At 48.6% G+C, this 26,355-nt stretch overlaps 1 protein-coding gene across 2 annotated transcripts; it reads right to left on the reverse strand.

Annotated features, from left to right (window-relative positions):
• Positions 1 to 877: 877 nt before the first annotated feature.
• On the reverse strand, positions 878 to 16,875 carry dhh (desert hedgehog signaling molecule). 2 transcript variants are annotated; one of them, XM_015344404.2, is made up of 4 exons: positions 16,239 to 16,875; positions 15,406 to 15,885; positions 2,800 to 3,061; positions 878 to 2,154 (listed from the first exon to the last, which is right to left on the reverse strand). In XM_015344404.2, exons 2-4 carry the CDS (start codon positions 15,709 to 15,711, stop codon positions 1,307 to 1,309), a joined length of 1,416 nt encoding a protein of 471 aa, XP_015199890.2. In that variant the 5' UTR covers positions 15,712 to 15,885; positions 16,239 to 16,875; the 3' UTR covers positions 878 to 1,306. The 2 variants fall into 2 exon arrangements, with proteins under 2 accessions (XP_015199890.2, XP_015199889.2); XM_015344403.2 differs by having other exon boundaries at positions 16,223 to 16,875.
• Positions 16,876 to 26,355: the final 9,480 nt, after the last annotated feature.

Raw genomic sequence — 26,355 nt, forward strand, 5'->3', positions numbered from 1 at the left:
AGCCTGGGAAGATTTAGGTCTCCTCATCGTTTAGAGTTCAGAGATCCCTGCCCTGACTTATTAATCCTAAACCTAAGACATCCTCTGCTAATTGTTCAAGATGTGACCTTTCAACCTGGTTGTTTGACCACAGACTGCCATAAAATTTTCTTTGTCTTGGAGTGGGATTAAAATTCCCCATGGTGTGCCAAGGTGTTGGGCATTAGAAAGGAGGTGTGAAGGCATGATAAGACTGGGGTACTGCATGTATGCTGGAGTAGGGGGGAACTAATGGAGGGCAGAGTGGTGCAGTTTTATTAAGAAAATCCTTCATATGTCTAAGAAAACCCATCCATCCAATTTCTAACTACTTTATCCAATAAAGGGTTGTGAGGGAGCGGGAACCTATCCCAGCAAGCAAAGAGTGCAAGGTAGGATATACTCTGTATGGCTCACCAGTCCATTGCACGGCAAACACAGACACAAACACGCACACAACAGGGGCCAATTTTCCCAGAAGCCAATTAACCTGCCAGTGTGTCTTTGGACTGCCAGAGAAAAACCATGTAAACACGCAGAGAAAATACAAAATCCACAGAGACAGCACCTCAGGTTTGGGACTGGACCCAGGGCCCCAGTGCTGCAAGGCAGCAATGCTAACCACTGCAACACTGTGCCAACCCTATTTAAGAAAATGATTAGGTAAATTGTTTAATTGACTACTCAGGTTGGACCAAAACTCAAAAGACACAGGGCTCTGCAAGAAGTGAATCTACTGTCCCTGGTCTACATTTCCTCACGACTCACACTCTCTCAGTGTTATTTGGTAACAACAACCAAAATGTTAAAATGAAAATAAAAAATAATAGAAACATTAGTTTATTTCTTAAAAAATTAAATAATTATAATTATTTTAATTGACACTTTTTTAAACACTTGGTATTACAAATAATGTGAGACCATCATTAAAGTTGAAGAATTACAATAATATGACATACTGTATATATTATCATTCAGAAAGTATAAAAATAAAGCTTTTGGTTGGTACTAGCCCAAATTCCAATATCTTCTTTAAGACAACAAAGGTAATACCTGGCTGGCAGTATTTGTACTCCTTCTTAACGTAAAACAGCCTCTGGCTTTTCCAGCCACGCACTTTACTGTGAGAAATGGAAATCGTTTTGCAAACCCTGGCATCAGGGCCTCAGCTGAACTGGACAGTCTTGCGCAGGTGAGTCTGTGGACAAGGGCAAATTGCCAGACTCTGCTCAGACAGTTTAACGCAAGCAGTTCCAGTGTTGCTGTCCAGCTTGTCATATTGAGGTGTTTAGGAGTGAAACTTCTTGGGGTCCAGCAGCATGCGCCCCAGGACGTGGAGCAGCCTGGCATACCAGTGGACCCCCGGATCTTGGTCTGCAAGCAGCAGACTCGGCTGTGCCCTGCTATTCTGAAGAGTCTGGTTTGAGCAGGTTTGATTCCAGCTCCTGTGTGCCTTTATGTCATCTGTGAGCTGGTAAATCCCGAAACCCAGTCCCCGGCTGAGGGAGAGCAGAGGGCCCCGAGCTGCGTATTCCCTGGGGCTGGCCCTGCTCCAGTGTGCCCTCAGGCTGCTCTGGTATGTCACGAGCCCCAGTTCCTGGGCAAAGGCCAGAAGGACTCGTAGGGGTGCAAACACCCAGTGCGCCAGGCTGTGGTCATTCAGCTCTGCATAACAGGACACCAGCACCCCATCAACAAATAGGGTGCCATGTTCTGTCAGTGGAGCATACACCCCAACATCTTCCTCCAGGGAGACAGAGAGAATCTGGGAAGGGTGTAGCTCTCCACCCTCACTCTTCACCAGCACGAACTTTCCTGGCATGGCCTCACTGGCGAATGAGGCCTGGTACAGACTCAGGTCCAGAGTCCGCTTGGAGGACAGGAAGAGCAGGTGGGAAGGGGTGAGTCGGAGTCGGGTTTCTTCCTTGGTCTCCAAGACGATGAAGCAGGCTTTCCTACCTGCATCCCGGTCCAGAAACAACAGGACCCGGCTAGGAACCAATAGGCCTGCCTTGTCAACAGCCAGGACATGCATCCCTGAGGATACGGTTGACAGAGACACCTGTCCACCCCCAGCCAGGCTGACCTGCGCTGAGCCAGGAAAGCAGCCCCCCTTTTCCACAGTTACAGAGTGGTCTGAGGGGGAGAAGTGGGAGAAAGAAAGGAGAGAGAAAGCAATTCTTGCTTTAGTTTCAGGAAGAAACACAATCTTCTCAAACTTCTCCCACATACCTGCAGGACCAGAGTACCAAGACTGGACACCCTGCAGACACACTGACCCCCCAGGACTGGACACCCTGCAGACACACTGACCACCCCAGGACCAGGACTGGACACCCCGCAGACACAGTGACCCCCCAGGACCAGGACTGGACACCCTGCAGACACACTGACCCCCCAGGACCAGGACTGGACACCCTGCAGACACACTGTCCTTGCAGGAGTTGACACTCCTGAACTAAACAAAGAAAAATAGCGCAACCAGGACCCCTTAACTTCCAGTTCTGAGGTTTATCTGTCCTCAGTTGTGTTTCTCATTGTACATTGACAGTAGGCGACTCTCTGTAAAGTGGGCTGGATTCTGGACTTTCTGGATTTGAATCATTAGCAATAGCACCGTGTAGGTCCTGATGGAGTAGTAAAAGCAGTAAAGAGATCTTTAATAATACTGTAGTCTCCATCACAACCCTGTTCTTTATAACATATCAGTCAGTAAAAACCTCTGTCTGTTTCCTCCACTCTAAAACCAGTCCCTTCTCCATGGTTACCTCAGGTCTTTACCTGACTTGACGGAGCAGTGGACGTGTGACTTGGACTCATAGTAGACCCAGTCGAAGCCGGCCTCCACCGCCAGCTGAGCCAGCGTGCCATACTTGCGTGGGTCCCGGTCAGAGGTGGTGATGTCTACGGCTCGGCCCTCGTAGTGGAGTGAGTTGGGCGGGTGGTGGCCGTCCTCGTCCCAGCCCTCTGTGACACGCAGCCTCACCCCAGGCCACTGGTTCATCACTGCGATGGCCAAGGCGTTCACACAGTCCTTGCAGCGCTGAGAGAGAGAGGTGGGCAGGGAATCAGTTCCAACAGGTCAGTCACATCACTGTTCATATAGACTCTCTGGCTGGAACATTAGGCGCTCCGAGCGAATAACCAATCTGTCCCGTGTGAGCTGCAGGAACAGCTGGAACAGGGCGTGGCCTGATAGATTCCTCAGGGATCTGAAGTATCCACAGCCCAATCCCATCCCATTCCTGTAGCAGGACGGCCTTCAGCTGTGGTTGTGAGGATGTGGTGGTGTGTGGGGACTGAACTGGACAGGTCCACTTGTTCCACTGGTTTCCAGCAGGAGTGAGATCTACTCTGGCCAGGGAAGGTGTTAAGGACTAGACAGGTTGCAAATGAGAGGAAGCCATTGTCCTTATCTTGATCATTTGGCAGTTATGAAATTAATTTAAACTTTCATGAAATTGCATCTTGAAGGGATGTCGAGTTTGGGCTTCCATCTGTTCTCCATCCTAAATTAATTGTCTTTTTGCTTTAATTGTGTCCCCATGCCCTTGTTTTCCTACTAGGTCTGAAGTACTCCACTGGTTTGACACTCTCTATACTCTGAGGATTGTATATATTTGGATCAGATTTGCTCTCAGACTGAAGTCTGTTTCATGAGAGCAACTACACCTTCCTTGCCATAGAGAGAGTGCATTCATTTGACTAAGGAGTTCACAATCATTTGGCCAATGAATGAACACACACACACAATATAGGCTTATGTGTCTGTTTTTTCTGGTAGGGATGTGGCAAAAGACTGTGACTTTTCTCTATTTCCCAGGTAAGCATTTGAGCTGTGTCCCTGTAAAGAATTAACCAGCCTACCAGCCTGGCCTCTCAATCTCATCTTGTGTGCAGACCTCAGGCAGTGGCCCCTGTCGCCAACTCCATCACTCATTAATAGAGATGGGGAGGCGCTGAGGAGCCCCAAGCCTCTGCACACCAGCCAGTGAGACAACTGGCTATTTTCTTAGTCTGGGAAGTTTTATTTGAGAAAAGTGGAATGTGACCTAGTGGATGTCAGATCAGCAATGGCAGCAGCATGACTTTACAGTGGAAATCAGAAGGGGGATATACAAATGTGACCCCTTGATCCCTGCTCTCATGCAACAGTGCGGGTTGCATCTGGTGTTCAGTTCAGTTCAGTTTATTGTCAAATAAGCATTTCATTGCACTTACATTATGCCTATGACAATAAACTGAACTGAACGGAATAGCAGATTCAACCCACAGAGATGTCCCGCGCTTGCAGGAAAGCAGGGATCGGGGGGCACTGTTTACTAATGCTGCCGCTATTGCTGATCTGCAATCCACAAGGTCACGTATCACTTTTCTCAAATAAAAGTTATCAGACTAAAAACATAAAGCTTATTATGATTTGTGCATTAGGGCTGCACAGTGGTGCAGTGATTAGCATTGCTGCTTTGCGGCACTGGGGCCCTGGGTTCAATTACGGACCTGGGGTGCTATCTACATGGAGTTTGCATGTTCTCCCCATGTTCACATAGGTTTCCCCCAGATGCTCCGATTTCCTCTCACAGTCCAAAGACAAAGGCCAAGACCAAAGGCTTCCTGGGAAATTGGCCCTGATGTGAGTCTGTGTCCTGTGAAGGATTGGTATCCCATCCAGGGTGTACCCTGCTTTGTGCCCGTTGCTTGCTGGGATAGGCTCCAGCTCCCTCCCACTCTGAATTGTTAGAAGCAGCTAGAAAGTGGATGAATGGATTTGTGCTTTAAATTGCACAGATGCCTACCAGCCTGGCCTCTCACCATCTTCTTGTGTGCAGACACCAGGCAGAGGCCCCTGTGTTAAAGGTCTACTTTGTGAAAGCCTGTGAGGCATTAGATTGAGCAAACAGGGTTTGCATGTCTTATGTCCCTAAATGACCACAACACCCCTTCCATTTAACTTCCACATGTCTGAGATACCCACCTCTTCCCCTCCCTTTCCATCAAGGTATCCTGTTCTCTAGTTGGTGACTTCATATTTTAACTGGGTGCTCAATGTTAGATACCAGTAACCACACCATCAGAGTGAAAAGGTGTTAAATTGAAATACAATTATACAATGCCTTGGTAATATTATGGTACACAGTAAAATACAAAATATTTCTGTAGTTGGAATTTCCCCAATGTCATGAAAAACAATAGATTTTATTGACATTGACTTCGACTTAAAACTGCCACCAAATCTCTAAACTTAGCTACAGATTCTCTAAGTTGGATACACTGGTTTAAAATGTTAAATACTGGTGCACAAACTCTAAATTGCTGGAAGAATTAAATCTTACTTCTCCTCTTTCCCAAACAGGTGTGTTACTCCCTGACTGCTTTGTATAGTCCCCGCTAACTGCACTGCGCAGGCCTGCCTCATTCATAATACTAAGCACTGCACACAGCGGATTTTAAAACACACACTGGGAAAGAACAAAATGCTTAAACACACAGAACCAGCCCAGGGGTGTGTGCCCAGGAGAAAGTAAGTACTAGTGAACTCCAGCAGTCTTCCTTAATATGGACTTGACTTGAGAACCAAAACCCTTTCCTTGATGACCACAGTGCTTTGGTGTGTACTTCCTTATATCCGCTGCTTGTGTTTAATGATGCCTAACATAAGCTTTAACATCTTATGCTTGATTTTTATAATAACAAGAACTCCTCTTGCTTCTGCTTAGCTTATGGATATGAGCTAGTGAGGTCAGGTTGTCAGGTCAATGTGACAAAGGATACTGGTTTCACCTTGCTGCTCTTCTGCTATCTGACGGCAAATTGACTGGAAAGCACGCTGTTTCTGATGTTTAAGATCATTGTCTGCAGCAGCAGAACTCAGTACAACAGCAGCACCGACATCTCTCTGTTCCTTGCACGTCAAGTACTTTATACCAGCCCTGCTTTGGAGCAGTGAGAGGGGAAACACCTGACTCTAAACCCCTAGACTGAGAGAATAATATCTTTGCCCCAGACGGACAGGCAATATGATAATCCTGTCTAGATGATGTACAAGCATGCACTACTCTCCCCACAGCAGGCACAAGCATCACAGGATGTTCTTAAAATGGAAGAAAGTAATCTGTGTGATATTCTAAGTGAGCGGCCCAAAGGTTACAGAGGATCAGAAATGACTGCCAAGCTTTTCTTTTGTTAGTTGGCGTAGTTGGGTGTAGCTCATTATTCTTAGTTGGGTGTGGTGGAAGGTTAGACCCTTGCTGACAAACTCTGCTTATAAATGTCATGTTTTCACACTGGACCTAGACATATCCCACGATTCTTTGCAACAACTTTGTGATGTAACTTTACTGGGAGTCTTTTCTCTGGTGTAGATCCAGTCAAAACAATGACCTGTACAGCACAACTGGAACAAAATACAGACAGGCACATTGGCAATTGGCTCCCATATTAGTTACACATGGTTTAAAATAGCAAGGCCATTCACAGTCCATTTTCCACAGGTGTTTTCTCACACTATGTCTTTTCTGGGGTTGTGAGTGTCTGTGCAGCCAGGAAAAGTGGAGCAAACCTAAATAAAAATCAATCCTTGCAGCAGAAAAAATAGTTCTGATGTAGCTAGAAGAGGGTTTCATCTTTTCTTCACATTTTAATCTGCTTTTTTGGTCTCCAAAACACAATTAAATAAGCTAAATAAAACATTTGAAGACAACAGTAACCACTGTGCAATGTCAGTGAAGAATTACTAAGTATTTCTATGCACTTTGGTGACATCAGCCAGGCATTTTCTTTTTCAGTAGGAAAGAATCCTTTATCTTCAGTTAAATTGTACCACCCCTCCCCCGAAACAATGAGTCAAAGAACAAAGTCATTGTGACTGGCTGATACATTTCCAGTGCTGTTTCGCGTTGGAATTTTGCAGGGAATTTTCAAGGTCGGTCGGAGCTGTTTTTTTAACGTGTTCGCACCCTCTCTAGGCTTCTTAATCAGCGGTTCTTTCCTCTCTTGCGCGCTGGTAGCCGGGGGAAGCTCGGCGTGCTAGTGTGCCTGTTGGCAGACAAACCCATGACACCTCTTCAAGCTGTGCGGTGGAGTGAGTGTGGCACTATTTCACACACACAGTTTTTCAAACAGACCTTAATCTGTCTGCTCAGCAAGGTACGTGAGACCCTTTTTTAGCGTGGGGTATCATAGAATCATGTACTATCAATTACAGTCCAGCTTTTTAAAGTCACCTCAGTTTTCCTTTTCCTTGGTCTCCACTCCCCTTGCCATGTCTCTTTTCATACTCCACTATCAGATCTACAGTCCCCTGATCACACTGACACCTGGAGATCTACAGTCTACTGATCACCCCCTCCACACTCCTGTTCACACTGACACCCGGAGATCTACAGTCTACTGATCACCCCCTCCACACTCCTGTTCACACTGACACCCGGAGATCTACAGTCTACTGATCAACTCCTCCACACTCCTGTTCACACTGACACCTGGAGATCCTGATCACCTCCTCCACACTCCTGTTCACACTGACACCCGGAGATCTACAGTCTACTGATCACCCCCTCCACACTCCTGTTCACACTGACACCCGGAGATCTACAGTCTACTGATCACCCCCTCCACACTCCTGTTCACACTGACACCCGGAGATCTACAGTCTACTGATCAACTCCTCCACACTCCTGTTCACACTGACACCTGGAGATCTACAGTCTACTGATCACCTCCTCCACACTCCTGTTCACACTGACACCTGGAGATCCTGATCACCTCCTCCACACTCCTGTTCACACTGACACCCGGAGATCTACAGTCTACTGATCACCCCCTCCACACTCCTGTTCACACTGACACCCGGAGATCTACAGTCTACTGATCACCCCCTCCACACTCCTGTTCACACTGACACCCGGAGATCTACAGTCTACTGATCAACTCCTCCACACTCCTGTTCACACTGACACCTGGAGATCTACAGTCTACTGATGACCTCCTCCACACTCCTGTTCACACTGACACCTGGAGATCCTGATCACCTCCTCCACACTCCTGTTCACAGTGACACCTGGAGATCTACAGTCTACTGATCACCTCCTCCACACTCCTGTTCACACTGACACCTGGAGATCTACAGTCTACTGATCACCCCCTCCACACTCCTGTTCACACTGACACCTGGAGATCTACAGTCTACTGATCACCTCCTCCACACTCCTGTTCACACTGACACCTGGAGATCCTGATCACCTCCTCCACACTCCTGTTCACACTGACACCTGGAGATCTACAGTCTCCTGATCACCTCCTCCACACTCCTGTTCACACTGACACCTGGAGATCCTGATCACCTCCTCCACACTCCTGTTCACACTGACACCTGGAGATATAGGAACAGGGAACACTGTAGCAGGTGCTGTCCTTTGAGCTGGTGAAGCAGTTCTCACACCTACCCCTGATTTGCTGTGCAGTGGGGCAGCTGGCGTTGAATGAGTGCTGTTAAGTCAGTAAAGTACTTTGGGATCCTTCAAGATGAAATATGCATATTAAAGTATTAATATCATTACATCTTCCAAAAATCTCTGTGCACATCTCTCAACATACATCCAAACAGAAAGGGGCTTGAAGTTTGAGGTCTTAAATCAGTAGGAAACAGATGTTAATATGAAGTAAGCAGGACTGATATTGCAATAACAACACAACTTAGAAAACCCAACTGTCCAACTGCTCTGAAAGGCCTTAGCCTTAACGCACCATAGTATTGCCAGCCCTTGATGGCTATTTTTTAAGGCTCTGTGGCTAAGGATCTGCGCCTGTGGCTGGAAGGTTGCCAGTTCATATCCCGCAGCTAGCAGAGGAATCCTACTCCGTTGGGCCCCTAAGCAAGTCCCTTAACCCCAACTGCTCCAGGGGTGCCGTATAAATGGCTGACCCTGCGCTCTGACACCAAGCTTCTCTCCCTGTCTGTGTGTCTCATGGAGAGCAAGTTGGGGTATGTGAAAAGACAAATTATTAATACAACAAATTGTATATGGCCAATAAAGTGATCTGACATCTGACAAATAAAGCAGTGCTCCCTAAAAGCACAAATGGGCTGATAGCCCATTCATTCAATGCTAGTTTATCACTGAACACCAGTGTGCATATGTTCAACAGAGGACAATTTCTTTTAAGAAATCATGCCTTTTGGTCTTAGTTAGGCATAAGTTGTATCGAGGAAAGAACCAGTTTGCCATTGCCTACTATTAAAAGTTTAGTTCTGATACAGGAGTGAATCAGATGGTCCAACATCAAACCAATCCTTTGAATACTTGTTACTTTTCTTTAGTGTGTGTGCTTATTCTGCTCAAAAGCCTGCTGAGCCCTTGGCCTTGACTGCGAACAGAGCAGTCATGGCCTGGTTAATGATCCTCACACTGGCCCAGCCTGCTGTTAGCAGGGTTGTCAGTGGAAACACAAACTAAGGTGTGGCGGCTCTCTCCCTGTTCTGTGTATTGTTAACCGTATCCCACCGAAAAAAGCTCTTTTCCTGCAGCCGAGAGCTGACAGCAGAGTAAATAAGAGAGAGGAGATTGCAAGCCTGAAAGAGCGAGCCTGTGAAGCGGGGAGAGAGGGAGGGCGGGCTGGATCTGCAGCAGGGCAGGCAGTGAGAGGCAGATGGAAGGAATGTCAGGCCGGGAAGAAGGGAATGCGACAGATGAGAAAGCGAGCATGAAGGAGAGAAAACAAACAGGGGGGCATTTCTCGCACTCTCGTGGAGAGGCGTTTCATTGTCGGGACAACAATAGGGGCTTTTCCGATCGCAGAATTACTTCAGCGGGTGGGAATTTGGGCAGTCAGACCCCGCAGAGCATCCAGTGGCACAAAGAGCCCCTTTCACTGGGCACTGAGAGGGCACAGAGTCCCAGCCAGGGGCAATGCTGAGAGCAGCACCTCTCCTGGCACTCAAAGAGCAGGAGAGTAGCACATTGTGGTGTCAAGAAACAGTCAAACTCAAACAAAGCCCACAGAGAGTTCAGGCACAGCGTTTCAGGCCCAGGGCAGCCCACAGAGAAGTTGAAAGATTTGCCCATGGTTGTCCAGTTGGTGGAGACAGAGGTCCTTTCCTTACAGTTTGTCCACCTCAAACTAGGAATGAATTATTATCAAACTATCCCCTGGCTACACAGCATAGAAGCAGGGATATAACCCTGGTTGTCACTGGACTGTTATATGTTTTGTTATATGAATATTTATAGTAGAGAGAGACACCCCCTTCACTACCCATCAAGAACAAAAAATACCCTTTTTGCAAAGTCAGGTATATGTCTACGCCTTCAGAAACATATTGGACATATCAGCACTGACAGGCTGAAGGAACTGAGTCTCTAGCCTGAAGAGAGTGTCCTGCACTGACAGGCTGAGGGAACTGAGTCTCTTTAGTCTGAAGGGAGAGTCCCACACTGACAGGCTGGAGGAATTTAACCTTTTTAGTCTTGAACAAATAAGACGATGATGAGACCTGATCCAAATATTCAAAATCCTCAAAGTCACAGACAACCATGAACTAGAGGACACGAGTGGAAACTATGTAGAAGTGGATTTAAAAGTGAGCGCAGGAGGCACATCTTTACTCCAAGGGTTGTGCGAATCGTGGCTTTGCGGCTTGTTCCAATGACTTAAGCTGATACTCTGGCTTCCTTTGAGAAATGACCGGGTGAGATCCTGGGATCAGGTACCTAATACCTGATCCCATACAAACAGGCTGGACTGGCCGTATGGCCTACTCTTGTTTATAACACTCATTTGTAAGTGTTATTATGTTCTTATTGACAACTGTCAGTGTCCTTTCCCATTAGTGACAGAAAAGCATCTGGATTTAACACTTGCCAATAGGCCCCGGGAGTGAGAACTGCTGTCAGACATGGACTAAAAGAGCAGTAAATGGAGACTCGTGCTTTGATTTGTCCAAATCTTTAGGGAGTTTAAAGGTCTCAAGAACGTCTTCAAGCTGACACTGAAACAGCAAGTATGTTTGCAAAGTAAAGCTGTGCCTGCCCTATGACTACAACAGCCACTTTCATTGTAAAAAGGAGACCCGTCACCTCTCAGGGCTGAGGTTGTCATCTTCTCGGCAAGCTGTAACACAGACCTTTATAGGAACCTCAGACAGATTTTTCATCTTTATTCTGTTTCAGCTTTGGCCCTTAAAAAGCTGGGAACAGAATTGCCAGAATCTAGAGTGTAACTTGTAGAATTAACCTGGACGGTTTGGTTTTAGAGAAGTAACTTATTTGTAAGTTTCAAATATTGATGCTGGAGTCTCCCAAGTGGCTTAACCTGTAGAGTGCAGGTTGAGTTCTACAATCACAGGTTCGAGCCTGGCACATGCCACCACCCCACAATATTGACTGAGATCTCCCAAGGGGGGACACACAACTAGCTCAGCACCGCTTAGCAGAAGGTGAGACTGGTCAGCCAGGATTGTTTTGGCTCTTGGAGACAGAGTGTCCTCTGCTCCTGGACTCTGGCAGACACGCAGTATTCTTGATGAGAGGTGTACCTCTCCTCCAATCAGCACCCTAATCCTCCAGTAGGGGGCGGTGCTGCTTGTGCCATGTGACTCAGAGGTGGGCGGGGCAGAGGAGTCTATCTGCACTTCCTTGTCATGCCCATGTGAGATCTGAGATGTGGAAAAAACACAACTGGCTATTACAAATTGGGTCTATAGGTCTATAGGAATCTAAATGCATTTATAACCACTGTTATTGTATTTCTGCATTGTGAAACACCTAACTGCCTTCAGAATCACACAGGTTAATAACGGTCACTGGACATGGTGAAATATACTGGTGTGGCCCATGTTTGTGTCACTCAGTCAATATCAGAAAACAAACGGTGTGTATAACTTCATTTTTCCAGTCTAACTTATTCTAATTTGGACTGTCTCTTACCAGTACAGCCTAGTATCGTTTAGTCTAGCCCATCCCTGTCTATTCTAGAGAAACCCTGCTGAGTCCAGTTCAGCCTGTGTTTTACTGTGTAAAATTGTGGTTTATTGTTAGTTTTACTGTTTTTCCCATCAAGACAACAAAATAAAATTATACTGATAATAAAGTACTTACATACCAAAGTTGAATCTGAGGTACTAACAGTGTTTGAATTGGCAATACAAAATCCTGACATGAATCCAGCTGGGGACCTATGGATACTATAAGGGTCCTGAGAATTATAACTGTTGTACAAGACATTCAGTACATGATTCCTGCAACAGTACTCTAGTCACACCCTGGAAAAAGATGGAAAGCAATCAATGATGATGGACATCTTATTTTTGTCATATAATTTACACTGTATATTAACTGAGTGTGTTAAAATAATCATTTTGCATTGTTTTAATGAAAAAGCATTTTTTTTCTAGAAGAGTAATAAGCTAAACAAAATATGCATTAATTGGAATAACTTCAACTGTAGCACAGTAACTGACATGTGGAAAACCACGAGTCTCTGGAAGACTTTCCAGAACAGCCGACACAAACACTCTCCCTCACCTCCTCCATCAACCTCCTCCTGCCCCGTTTTCAACAGGCAACACAAGGAAGGTCACAAACAAGAGGTAAAGTCCCCCCAGTTTGTTCCTTACACTTATATACCACTTGTATATAGCACCACCACCAATGTGCAGCACCCACCTAGATGACGCGCCATTACTCTCAGCACACATCAGCTATCAGTTGGAAGGAGAAATAGAGAAATGAAGCCAATTAATAGATGGGGATTATTTGAAAAAAATGTACAAAAAATGTACCCCTGATAATGCTCCCACAAACCCAACACTACTGATGGTTACCAAAATGGTAATCCGCCATGTAGCAATCATATATGTTGAATCTGTTGAAGTTAGAAATAATATTTAAGATCTGCTGAACTGGTCCCTTCTCACACTGGACTGAGGCACAGAGAGCGCAGAGCTGTCCTGCTGTTGCTGCAGCCTTCCAGACACAGCTGCACACAGCGCAGCCGAGTGGAACTACAGGAATACCTTGATTGTTTGGCAGTAGGGATTCCTGTTAAAGATTAAGAAGAAGGCATGTGCAGCAGCTCTTTTTCTTTCCATCACACTTCACCCTGAAAACCTCCAGCAGGAGAGAAAGACCAATCCAGGCTCCTCCTCGTCAGCAAAGGGGAATGGGAAACAATAAAACCGATGCGGACGATCGCCCTGCCCCGCCTTTTGCAAACAGCAAGGAAATATGCCACAATAAAAGACATTCTCTGATTCATGGAAAAGCACCGTGGGACAGCACAGTGGTTAACATTTTTGCCTTGGGTTCAATTCCTGGGGTGCTCTTTGCGTGAAGTTTGTATCTTATTCTTGTGTTCGTGTGGGTTTCCTCCTGGTGCTCTGGTTTCCTCCTACAGTCCAAAGACTGGCTTAATTGGCTTGTGGGAAAATTGGCCCTGGTGTGAGTGTGTACCCTGCGATGGACTGGTGTCCCATCCAGGGTGTACTCTACCTTGCGCCCACTGCTTGCTGGGATAGGCTCTAGCTCCCTTGCGACCCTGTACTTGATAATGCAGTTAGAAAATGGATGGATGAAAACACACCCAATAGACTGTTTTATAATGGAAATCAATTGCAAAGAGACCCAAGACCAAACCCCCATGAGTTCTACAAAGGGAGCGCCTTCTTCCGACAAAATGAGTGCGCATGCTGGCTAACCAGAACCCAGGCATCTGGTGGCGTACTGGAAATAGTGATGAGACATGAAGGCACACAGTCCGCAGGGCATTTTGTTTTGAACAAGGAAGTGTTTGTCTACCTTCCCTGGCTGATTAATAACCCAGCACGTAGGAGGTAAAATATCACATCCGCCGCAGCAAGGCAAGAACCGAAGACCAGAGGTGCAGCCGGGAAAAAGATTTGTTCCCAAAAAGTGCAAGAAACCTGATCGTCAAGGCATTGGATTTAACGACACAAGGTTTCAAAAATGAAACTTTTCCACAATTCACAGGAATTCTGTTGAAGCCCCCAGCCTGGCTTACTAAGACCGAACACAGAGCTCTCCTGGCAGAGAGTGAACCACACTCCAGGGCCAGCCAGTAGTGTGAAATCATGACTCCATTCCACTGGCTTCTGCTCAGCCGATGATTTCGATGGTGTGGGCTGGTAGCACATGTACAGGACACCTTCTCTGGGCTTTTACAGGTAATAAAGTGACCACCCACACTATGCACAAACTTATAATATGGCAGCCCAGGGAACACCTCAGATTCTAACTGTACAGCTCTACAGCTACAGGCTATACTGGGAATGGCAGGCTTTTTTACAGTCCTTTGAACTGATGAAGGAAAAAGGCAAATATTTAAATCACTTTACTGATTTATTCATGAAAACATTCTCAAAAGAAGGCTTCAAGCACAAGACATCGAGCTCATACAAACTGTAAAATTTGTGATGGATGGCACTGCTGTAGAACTGGAGTCTTATTGGTTGCCCTGTGTTTATTCCAATGGGAACTGAAGACTGGATAAGGAGAGTTAGGAGAGGTGCTTTTTCTGAGCTTAGTGGAGGATTACTGTGCTTGCCAACTCATCAAACACAGGAATGACTGAAACTAAAGGTATCTGGTCTCTACGCACTCACTCCCTGTCTCCTAGCGTGTCAGCTGAGCGTCAAGGTGGGGGTCTAGTGGTGAAGACTGCCAGTGAAATTGGAGTGTGCTCTTCTTCTTCACTCTCTCGACGTGACCAGCCCCTGAGAAAGCCTCCTCCTGTCCCCCTTCGCTTTCGAAAAAGGACAGGGGACTAGAGCAAAACCTTTGAGGTGTGCTGTGTTTGTCTCCTTTATGGGCAGTGTGTGTGTGTGAGGGTGGTATAACAAATCCATAATCCTTCCAAGCCTTTGTCAACTCAAAGAACTTGTTAAACACATTCTTCTCCGTTCAGTGCAGATTTCTCTGCTTGATCTCACCTGCATAAATCTGCTTTGAGAGGAGACTGAAATGTGCTGACACAAACGTGCTCACGTTTTCTTGGGGACTTCACTTCCCTATACTTTCTGAAGACACCCTGAGCCTTCAGACACCAGTTTGGCAATCAATATTCTACACCTCTACTGTATGTAAGAGCTTGATAACCATCACACAAACCTCACATCACATGCAAGAGGCAGGCAACAGACAATGTTTTTCAAATCAGGGTGAAAATAAACACACAACGTTTTTTTTTCATAGCGCAATAATATTTTAAAACCGGCCTTTGCTAACAAAAAACCCACCTGTCGATAATATTGACTTACCGCAGCCCTAATCAGAGCGTGTAACGCGCATTCATCAGAACATTACTCAAGGTGCGGTCCCTGAGCGCCTCCGGTATGGCCCTGAGCCTCCTGGAGCGGGTGCCTCGGACTCTCACCTTGGTCATGAGCCGGTCGGCGGACGTGTTCTCCTCGTCCTTGAAGATGATGTCGGGGTTGTAGTTGGCGACCAGGTCCTTGAAGCGCTCCGAGCTGCGCGTTATCTTGCCCTCGGCTCGCCCGCTGGCGCCCAGGTTGTTCTCGGAGAAGTTGGGGACCGAATGCTTGTAGGGGATGGGGGTCAGCTTGCGCATCTTCGGGCGCCGGCCGTGACCGGGGCCCGGCCCGCAGCCCTGGGCCAGCAGCCAGCTGCAGAGCGAGAGCAGGCCGAGCCGGACCAGTCCGGGACCAACCGTCAGCGGCATTGGCGCGAGCTCCGGTGACGGGGCTGGCGGCGCGGGGTCCCAGTCGCGGAGCGTCTTAGCCCACCGCACGAGCTCCCTCTCGAGCTCCCGCTGCCATTTGAATCGGAGGATCCGTCAACGGCCACTCCGAGTTACAGGCAGCGCCTCGTCCACATCAGCTCTGCACCTTGCCGTCTAATATCACCGGAATTCTCTGGTTAATGCCTAAAATAATGTATCTGACATCCCACCTCTGATCTTAACCAAGGTTTTAACTCCCTATCAGTATAAAACAAATCCAAGCCTTGCTATAAAGCTACCTGTTTCAGTCTAGCAATAAGTTCTTTCAAATTCCAGTTTCTTCCCTTAACGTTTACTAAACTGCATTCAGTTTTGTATCATTCATTTATTTCCGAATATGTAAGATTTCTTTTTTAATTCATTAAATAAAATTGTTTATTTGAATTGGTTGATTCCTTTACGTATTTTAATCAGACCTCTGCACAAACGTCTTAATAAATAGCAATCTCACCACCCTTCTCTGTCACCTGGTTGATGATTTATTCTGCGATGAAGACATTCCCGAAACTTGAAAGACATTTTATTTCTGAGTAGCCGCTCTGCCCTTTCCGCCAGCTCTGAGTCTGAAAAGCGCTAAACCCGTATAAATAAATAACGCATTATGGTCAAGCTGCCCTTCAAATAAATATAAGTCACACCCTGGCAGGAAAACTTTGTTCTGTCACTTGGTTGTTATTTTGTTAGTAAAATCGGCAGGTTTCGCTTAAGCGCCCAGGATGGGTCAGACTCCGCCAGAAGAAACAGGTGTTTCAGCCTCTCGTCCAATAGTCGCTCCTCTTCTCTTACAAACGGCTACCTTTTTAACTCCCTTCCCGGTACAACAACCCAGTCTTTTCGGTCGCTTTATTTAAGTGCTTTTATCTGAGGCATACTTGAAATTAAATTTTTCGTCGCGTTAATTTTATTGCCCTGGCCCATCCCACCCTTCTCTGCTCTGTGGTCAGTTCCCCATCTCTCGCTCAGCCGCGCAGATGAGGACTCTCTGCTGTCCTGGTCTCGGACCCCCGGCGCTGCTGGCTGCGCTGTCCCGGCCATTGGGTCTCAAATACTGTCCGCCGGCTGAACCTCCCTCCTGCGCGCTCCCGCGCCAGTTTACACGCCCCCTCCGCTCCATTCCGTCGCGCGTTCTCGCTTCGAGCGCGTCCACACATTCTGCGCCAGTTTTATCGCCCAGATTATCCCCAATTAACCGTATTTTTATTCTGGCTGTTATTTTTCTTGAATTATTAATTAAACGTATCATAATTATGAATGTATCTTATATTATTTTAATTTAAATATACATTATTCATTATTTAAAAAACAATATTAGAAATTTGAAGAATTTCAAATGAAATTAGAAATTAGAAAACCTGAAGAAGGCTCCACGGCCGAAACGTTGTGTTCTCTTTCTTCGTTTTTTTTCATCATGGAATAAACCTATTACTTGTTCCTTTGCAATATTAGAAATGCTTATCTTAAATGTTTTTTTTTGCTTAGAATTGTGAGTTAAATTTACTTATCGATGAATATTGATCTGATATTTTTAAGCTGTGCACAAAGCCGGGATCATTCGGGCTGCGGCAGAGACACTGTTGTGTATTTTTTAGGATATAAACTACACGTGTGCGATAGAGTCATAGAGTGAACAGTAGTAATCTGGGGAAGGTATTCTGCAGTATCATGAATGCCCGAACACTGGCCTTCCTTACCAAGCACAGTGACCTCAGCAAGAGTCAGATCGCCTTCCCAACCAACTGACGCACATCTGATCACATTTACACCCTAGGCACACTTATAAACACACACGTCCACTAGGGAAAAGAGGACAAATATTTGCCTGCTTCAAAAAGCAATTGATTAAATCTGGCACGAAGGATTGTTTTACCAACTTCCTCAAAGTGGCTTAAGTGGTGTACAAAGTCCATGACGTAATTAAGTCAATTTACTCGGAGAACAGGTGTGCAGTGAGAATTAGAAAAAAAAGGACAGAATTCTTCACTCAGGGTCGTGGGGTGAGACAGGGCTGCAGTCTGAGTCCAGCTGTTCAATATCTCTATCAATAAGTTAGCAGAGGTGTGGCAACAGTCTGAGCTCCTGGCCAACACTACACAACACTTCCTGTTCTACACTGATGTCCTAGTCCTGCTCTCACCCACAGACAGGCCTGGCTGGAACAGAGAGGACAGGCTCAGTGACCACAGCCTGGACACAGAAACAGGACACAGACAGACCTGGCTGGAACAGAGGGGACAGGCTCTGTGACCACACCCTGGACATTGAAACTGGACACAGACAGACCTGGCTGTCCAGAGAGGACAGGCTCAGTGACCACAGCCTGGACATAGAAACTGGACACAGACAGACCTGGCTGTCCAGAGAGGACAGGCTGTGCTCCCACTGCCAGCAGGGAGAAACAGAGACAGAGACTCACTTTCTGCTGCACTGTGACAAGTACTCTGGGATCTGACAAAAATTCTTCCCTAAAATTCCCTATTGGACAACATAAAGCAAAAGGCCAATCCCAGTTTTCCTACTCCTGCCAGAATCCAATCATCTTCCTATCCTACTGGAGGATCAAGCTCAAAAGAGCTACAACCCAGTATGAGCTCTCCTGTCACAGTCTGAGGAACAGAGAGTGAGCCTCTCTGTCATAATGTCATAGTCATGAATGTAAATGTTTTGCTGTTATTGCTTTGGCATGACTATAATTTGAATTAAACAGTATCCTAAATACACGAATACTGGCCTTCCTTACCGAACACAATGTCCCGAGTAAGAGTCAGATTGGCTTCTTACCAGATCACCGCACATCTGATCACATTTACATCCTACACACACTGATAGACAAACACTGTGCTGTGATGTGGTTGATTGTAAATTGTGGTGCTCTAGCAGTGCTGTCCTGAGGCTGGCTGGTGTCATTGTGGCTTGGGCCAGTGAGCCTCAGGACCAGCTGGCTCAAAGGGCTCTTTGTTGGGCTCGGCTCTTGGCTCTGCAGGGCCTTCTAGTGGTAGAAGTTTTGGTCGCTGCTTTTTAGATGTAGCCAATACTTTATTACTCTCTTTTGTATATTGATTAGTAATGTGTATCAGCCTAATTCGGCCCTACACCCGTTGTGAGGTGTTTTTCTCTGCACATGGAGGATGTTTCTACAGAACTCTGTGTGGGGAGTTTCTATGAGGTTTTTGTCCTGTTTAGTGTACCCCTGGTATGTGAGGGGACCCCACACTTCACTGCCGTAAAGGGCAATGGGTTGGATTACACTTTCAGATATTTGGAGCCAGATTCTTGTAGGTGGGTTGCGGTTGAAAAGCTCCATTTTTGTTGTGTAGAAAGCCCTGAGCGCCTTCTCCCTCAGTGCCTTCCCTGCCCCTGGAGACGATGCTGGGGGAATGGAATTCTGGTGGACCCTGCTCAGGGATAGCCCTGCGACCCTCACCGGGAGGAAGAGGTTGGAAAACAAGGTGAGATGCTCTTCGCTCCTGCATAGTGATCTTAAGCCATATCACTGCAGGAATGAAGGGATTTGTTGTCCCCCATTATTATGAGTGCAATACAGGTGAAAACAAACCGATCTGCTCCAGAAATCAGCTGTGCTGACATCAGAGTTTGAAGGGGTTAAGGGTGATATATGTACTTGTGCTAGAGATGCCTTTCAAATAGCAGATTTCATTGGAAACTCCTCCCTCAGTTTGGTGTTCCGGATGTCCACCATCGAAAGCCACAGCCCAGAGCAGTAAGGATTACTCCTCACAGACGAGGTCATTCTGCAAAGCACACGTCTCTGTAGTCTTGAGCAGGGGATACGTAAGGAGGTCATTTGGTACAAATGTTCAAAATCCTGCAAGGCCGCTGCACAGCCTAATCCTATATGACTGGGCACTAAAGAAAACTAGGAGGGAGTGAGCTTTGGACTCAGAACCGAGTCTGACCTGTACACAGGGAGAGGCGGAAGTGGGGAACAATCTCTGCAGGCATGCTGCTGATGCTGAACCCCTTGTATATCCACCTTCTCAAGGTCCAGTGAGTGGGCTGGGTCCCTACACTGCATGCAGGAGAGAGCAGGGAGGCCTGAGGTTTCCTGCTGGAATAGGCTGTGAACTTTCCTAAGAAGGCAAACAGGAAAGCCACTGTCTGTCTGTCCCCACCCTGACCGACAGACAGACACCCCCAGAGATTAGTGCAGAGTAAGGGGTTGTATTGGGGCTGGCGGGTGTTTCCAGGAAGGCGCAGTAACGAGTGACCTCTGAACACTTCCTGAACTCTGACCCTTTCCTCTGATTTATAGGCCACTCCATTTTTGAAAGTTGTCAAGATTTTGGAAGCAAATTGGGAGGAAATGGCTTCTGTCCTTTTTCTATTTTGTGATTCTGTTGTCCTTCTCCTTCAGAACTGCTCTGTGTCTGGAATCTATTTCTGTTGTGTGTGTGTATTGGGGGGGGGTCATCTGTTTCACCCACGATGGTGAAGAAACAGAGACTGTATCTATGCAACTACACAACCCCTATCTACACAACCACACTAGTGAGGGGCAGGAGGAGAGAAAGAGAGACAGTGAGGGGCAGGAGGAGAGAGACAGTGAGGGGCAGGAGGAGAGAGAGAGAGACAGTGAGGGGCAGGAGGAGAGAGACAGTGAGGGGCAGGAGAAGAGAGAGAGAGACAGTGAGGGGCAGGAGGAGAGAGAGAGACAGTGAGGAGCAGGAGAAGAGAGAGAGAGACAGTGAGGGGCAGGAGGAGAGAGACAGAGACAGTGAGGGGCAGGAGGAGAGAGAGAGAGACAGTGAGGGGCAGGAGGAGAGAGACAGAGACAGTGAGGGGCAGGAGGAGAGAGAGAGACAGTGAGGGGCAGGAGGAGAGAGACAGTGAGGGGCAGGAGAAGAGAGAGAGAGACAGTGAGGGGCAGGAGGAGAGAGACAGAGACAGTGAGGGGCAGGAGGAGAGAGAGAGACAGTGAGGGGCAGGAGGAGAGAGAGAGAGACAGTGAGGGGCAGGAGGAGAGAGAGAGACAGTGAGGGGCAGGAAAAGAGAGAGAGAGACAGTGAGGGGCAGGAGGAGAGAAACAGAGACAGTGAGGGGCAGGAGGAGAGAGAGAGACAGTGAGGGGTAGGAGGAGAGAGACAGTGAGGGGCAGGAGAAGAGAGAGAGAGACAGTGAGGGGCAGGAGGAGAGAGAGAGAGAGAGACAGTGAGGGACAGGAGGAGAGAGAGAGAGACAGTGAGGGGCAGGAGGAGAGAGAGAGACAGTGAGGGGCAGGAGGAGAGAGACAGTGAGGGGCAGGAGGAGAGAGAGACAGTGAGGGGCAGGAGGAGAGAGAGAGAGACAGTGAGGGGCAGGAGGAGAGAGAGAGACAGTGAGGGGCAGGAGGAGAGAGAGAGAGACAGTGAGGGGCAGGAGGAGAGAGACAGTGAGGGGCAGGAGAAGAGAGACAGAGACAGTGAGGGGCAGGAGGAGAGAGACAGAGACAGTGAGGGGCAGGAGGAGAGAGAGAGACAGTGAGGGGCAGGAGGAGAGAGACAGTGAGGGGCAGGAGGAGAGAGAGAGACAGTGAGGGGCACGAGGAGAGAGAGAGAGACAGTGAGGGGCAGGAGGAGAGAGAGAGACAGTGAGGGGCAGGAGGAGAGAGAGAGAGACAGTGAGGGGCAGGAGGAAAGAGACAGTGAGGGGCAGGAGAAGAGAGACAGAGAAAGTGAGGGGCAGGAGGAGAGAGACAGAGACAGTGAGGGGCAGGAGGAGAGAGACAGAGACAGTGAGGGGCAGGAGGAGAGAGAGAGACAGTGAGGGGCAGGAGGAGAGAGAGAGAGACAGTGGATGGAGGCAGAGGCCAAGATGGAGTCAACAACGAGATGCTGAGACACAACAGCTCAAAGTTGCAACAAGCCCTGCTCAAACTCCTCAATCTCATCATGACAGCCAGATGTTTCCCCGAGGCCTGAAACCAAGGACTGAGCACACCCATCTATAAGAGTGTCGATCCCAACAACTACCGGGGCATCTGTGTGAACAGTTCTCTGGGGAAGGTATTCTGCAGTATCCTGAATACACGAATACTGGCCTTCCTTACCGAACACAATGTCCTGAGCAAGAGGCAGATCGGCTTCTTACCAGATCACCGCACATCTGATCACATTTACACCCTACACACACTGCTGCTAGACAAACACGTCCACCAAAAACACAAAGGAAAATTTTTTGCCTCCTTTGTTGATTTCAAAAAAGCTTTTGACTTGATTTGGCATGAAAGATTGTTTTATAAAATACTCCAAAGTGGCATAGGGGGCAATGCGTATGACATAATTAAATCAATGTATTCAGAGAGCAAATGTGCAGTGAAAATTGGAAACAAAAGGACCAAATTCTTCACCCAAGGCCAAGGGGTGAGACAGGGCTGCAGCCTGAGCCCAACACTGTTCAATATCTATATCAACGAATTAGCAGGAATGTTGGAACAGTCTGCAGCTCCTGGTCTCACACTACACGACACAGAAATCAAGTTCCTGCTCTATGCAGATGACCTGGTCCTGGTGTCGCCCACAGAACAGGGGCTGCAGCAGGGGCTGCACTGCTGGAGCAGTACTGTCAGACCTGGGTGCTGGTACATGTAAACAGGTACATATTTACCCTCAACAACAACTCATTGCAGCACACATCCAGCTACACATATCTCGGTCTCACTATCAGCTCTTCTGGGAGTTTTGACCTGCCAGTGAAGGCTCTGAGAGAGAAGGCAATAAGAAGGGTAATGACCATCAGAGTGTCACCCTGGTCAATACGGCTCGTACCTGAGCCTGACCATCAGAGTGTCACCCTGGTCAATACGGTTCGTACCTGGGCCAGACCATTGGAGTGTCACCCTGGTCAATACGGTTCGTACCTGGGCCGGACCATCGGAGTGTCACCCTGGTCAATACGGTTCGTACCTGGGCCGGACCATCGGAGTGTCAGGAGACATCAGTCTGTTAGTGAAGAAACAGAGAGACATGACATGCAGCGCATCAAGATGAGAATCTCAAAGATAAATCTGCCCAAATGCTGGCTGTGTAATCCAAGCGACAGGCTATGTAAGTACACTAATTGGTGAAATTCAGCAGTATGCCCTGACGTCTCACACTAGCAGTGCAGGAGAGCGGAGCAGGCAGGCCATGTCCTGGTCACCTGCCCTGACTGGCAGTGTTGTTACTCCTATTCCAGGAACACCAGTGTGGAGCAGACTGCTGGGCCTGGGGGGGCTCTATCACTCGGTTCCATTTCTGAATCTTTAATTTGATTATTTATATATTTCCCCTCCCCCTCAGGATGGGAGTGCAGAGCTCTGAATAGCTCGACTTCCTGCTCAATCAGAGGTGACTCCCGCTGTGCAAACGAGACCTTTCCTGTCACGGCTCCCTCGGATGGCTGTCAGCTGTGCCACCTGGAGCTGCGGCTGTGCCCACCCCACACACCTCATACTGCCTCATACTGCCCTCCCCACACACCTCATACTGCCTCATACTGCCCACCCCACACACCTCATACTGCCTCATACTGCCCTCCCCACACACCTCATACTGCCTCATACCGCACACCCCACACACCTCATACTGCCCTCCCCACACACCTCATACTGCCTCATACTGCACACCCCACACACCTCATACTGCCCTCCCCACACACCTCATACTGCCTCATACCGCACACCCCACACACCTCATACTGCCCACCCCACACACACCTCATATACTGCCTCATACCGCACACCCCACACACCTCATACTGCCCACCCCACACACACCTCATATACTGCCTCATACCGCACACCCCACACACCTCATACTGCCCACCCCACACACCTCATACTGCCCACCCCACACACACCTCATATACTGCCTCATACCGCACACCCCACACACCTCATACTGCCCTCCCCACACACCTCATACTGCCTCATACTGCCCACCCCACACACCTCATACTGCCTCATACTGCCCTCCCCACACACCTCATACTGCCTCATACCGCACACCCCACACACCTCATACTGCCCTCCCCACACACCTCATACTGCCTCATACCGCACACCCCACACACCTCATACTGCCCACCCCACACACACCTCATATACTGCCTCATACCGCACACCCCACACACCTCATACTGCCCTCCCCACACACCTCATACTGCCTCATACCGCACACCCCACACACCTCATACTGCCCTCCCCACACACCTCATACTGCGTCATACCGCACACCCCACACACCTCATACTGCCCACCCCACACACACCTCATATACTGCCTCATACCGCACACCCCACACACCTCATACTGCCCTCCCCACACACCTCATACTGCCTCATACTGCCCACCCCACACACCTCATACTGCCTCATACTGCCCTCCCCACACACCTCATACTGCCTCATACTGCCCACCCCACACACCTCATACTGCCTCATACTGCCCTCCCCACACACCTCATACTGCCTCATACTGCCCACCCCACACACCTCATATACTGCCTCATACTGCCCACCCCACACACCTCATACTGCCCACCCCACACACCTCATACTGCCTCATACTGCCCTCCCCACACACCTCATATACTGCCTCATACTGCCCTCCCAACACACCTCATACTGCCCACCCTACACACCTCATACTGCCTAATACTGCCCACCCCACACACCTCATACTGCCTCATACTGCCCTCCCCACACACCTCATACTGCCCTCCCCACACACCTCATACTGCCTCATACTGCCCACCCCACACACCTCATACTGCCTCATACTGCCCTCCCCACACACCTCGTACTGCCTCATACTGCCCACCCCACACACCTCATACTGCCTCATACTGCCCTCCCCACACACCTCATACTGCCTCATACTGCCCACCCCACACACCTCATATACTGCCTCATACTGCCCACCCCACACACCTCAAACTGCGTCATACTGCCCTCCCCACACACCTCATACTGCCTCATACTGCACACCCCACACACCTCAAACTGCCTCATACTGCCCTCCCCACACACCTCATACTGCCTCATACTGCACACCCCACACACCTCATACTGCCTCATACTGCCCTCCCAACACACCTCATACTGCCTCATACTGCACACCCCACACACCTCAAACTGCCTCATACTGCCCTCCCCACACACCTCATACTGCCTCATACTGCACACCCCACACACCTCATACTGCCTCATACTGCCCTCCCCACACACCTCATACTGCCCACCCCACACACCTCATACTGCCCACCCCACACACACCTCATACTGCCTCATACCGCCCTCCCCACACACCTCATACTGCCTCATACTGCCCACCCCACACACCTCATACTGCCTCATACTGCCCTCCCCACACACCTCATATACTGCCCACCCCACACACCTCATACTGCCTCATACTGCCCACCCCACACACCTCATACTGCCTCATACTGCCCACCCCACACACCTCATACTGCCTCATACTGCACACCCCACACACCTCATACTGCCTCATACTGCCCTCCCCACACACCTCATACTGCCTCATACCGCACACCCCACACACACCTCATACTGCCCACCCCACACACACCTCATACTGCCCACCCCACACACACCTCATACTGCCTCATACCGCACACCCCACACACCTCATACTGCCTCATACCGCACACCCCACACACACCTCATACTGCCCACCCCACACACACCTCATACTGCCCTCCCCACACACCTCATACTGCCTCATACTGCACACCCCACACACCTCAAACTGCGTCATACTGCACACCCCACACACACCTCATACTGCCTCATACTGCACACCCCACACACCTCATACTGCCTCATACTGCCCACCCCACACACCTCATACGGCCTCATACTGCCCACACCACACACCTCATACTGCCCTCCCCACACACCTCATACTGCCTCATACTGCCCTCCCAACACACCTCATACTGCCCTCCCCACACACCTCATACTGCCTCATACTGCACACCCCACACACCTCATACTGCCTCATACTGCCCACCCCACACACCTCATACTGCCCACACCACACACCTCATACTGCCCACACCACACACCTCATATACTACCTCATACTGCCCACCCCACACACCTCAAACTGCCTCATACTGCACACCCCACACACCTCATACTGCCTCATACCGCACACCTCATACTGCCTCATACTGTACACCCCACACAACTCATAATGTCTAATATTGCACACACCACACTGCACATTACTCAACCCACTGCACACACTACACTGTACACCCTACACTGCACACCCCATACCACACTGCACACCCCACACTGCACACCCCATACCACACAACCCACAGCACACACCACATTGCACACTCCAGACTGCACAACTCACACTGCACCTCCCACATTGCACGCCCCACACTGTACAACTCACACTGCACACTGCACAACCCACACACTACACTGCACACCTCACACTCCATACCACGTTGCACAACCCGCACTCACACTGCACACCCAACACTACAAACCAAACACACACCCCACACTACACTGTACACCCTCCACTCCACAACCCACACCACACTGCGCACACGACACTGCACACAC

Source organism: Lepisosteus oculatus, chromosome 1 (genome assembly GCF_040954835.1).
Source record: "Lepisosteus oculatus isolate fLepOcu1 chromosome 1, fLepOcu1.hap2, whole genome shotgun sequence".
NCBI classification, from domain to species: Eukaryota; Metazoa; Chordata; class Actinopteri; order Semionotiformes; family Lepisosteidae; genus Lepisosteus; species Lepisosteus oculatus.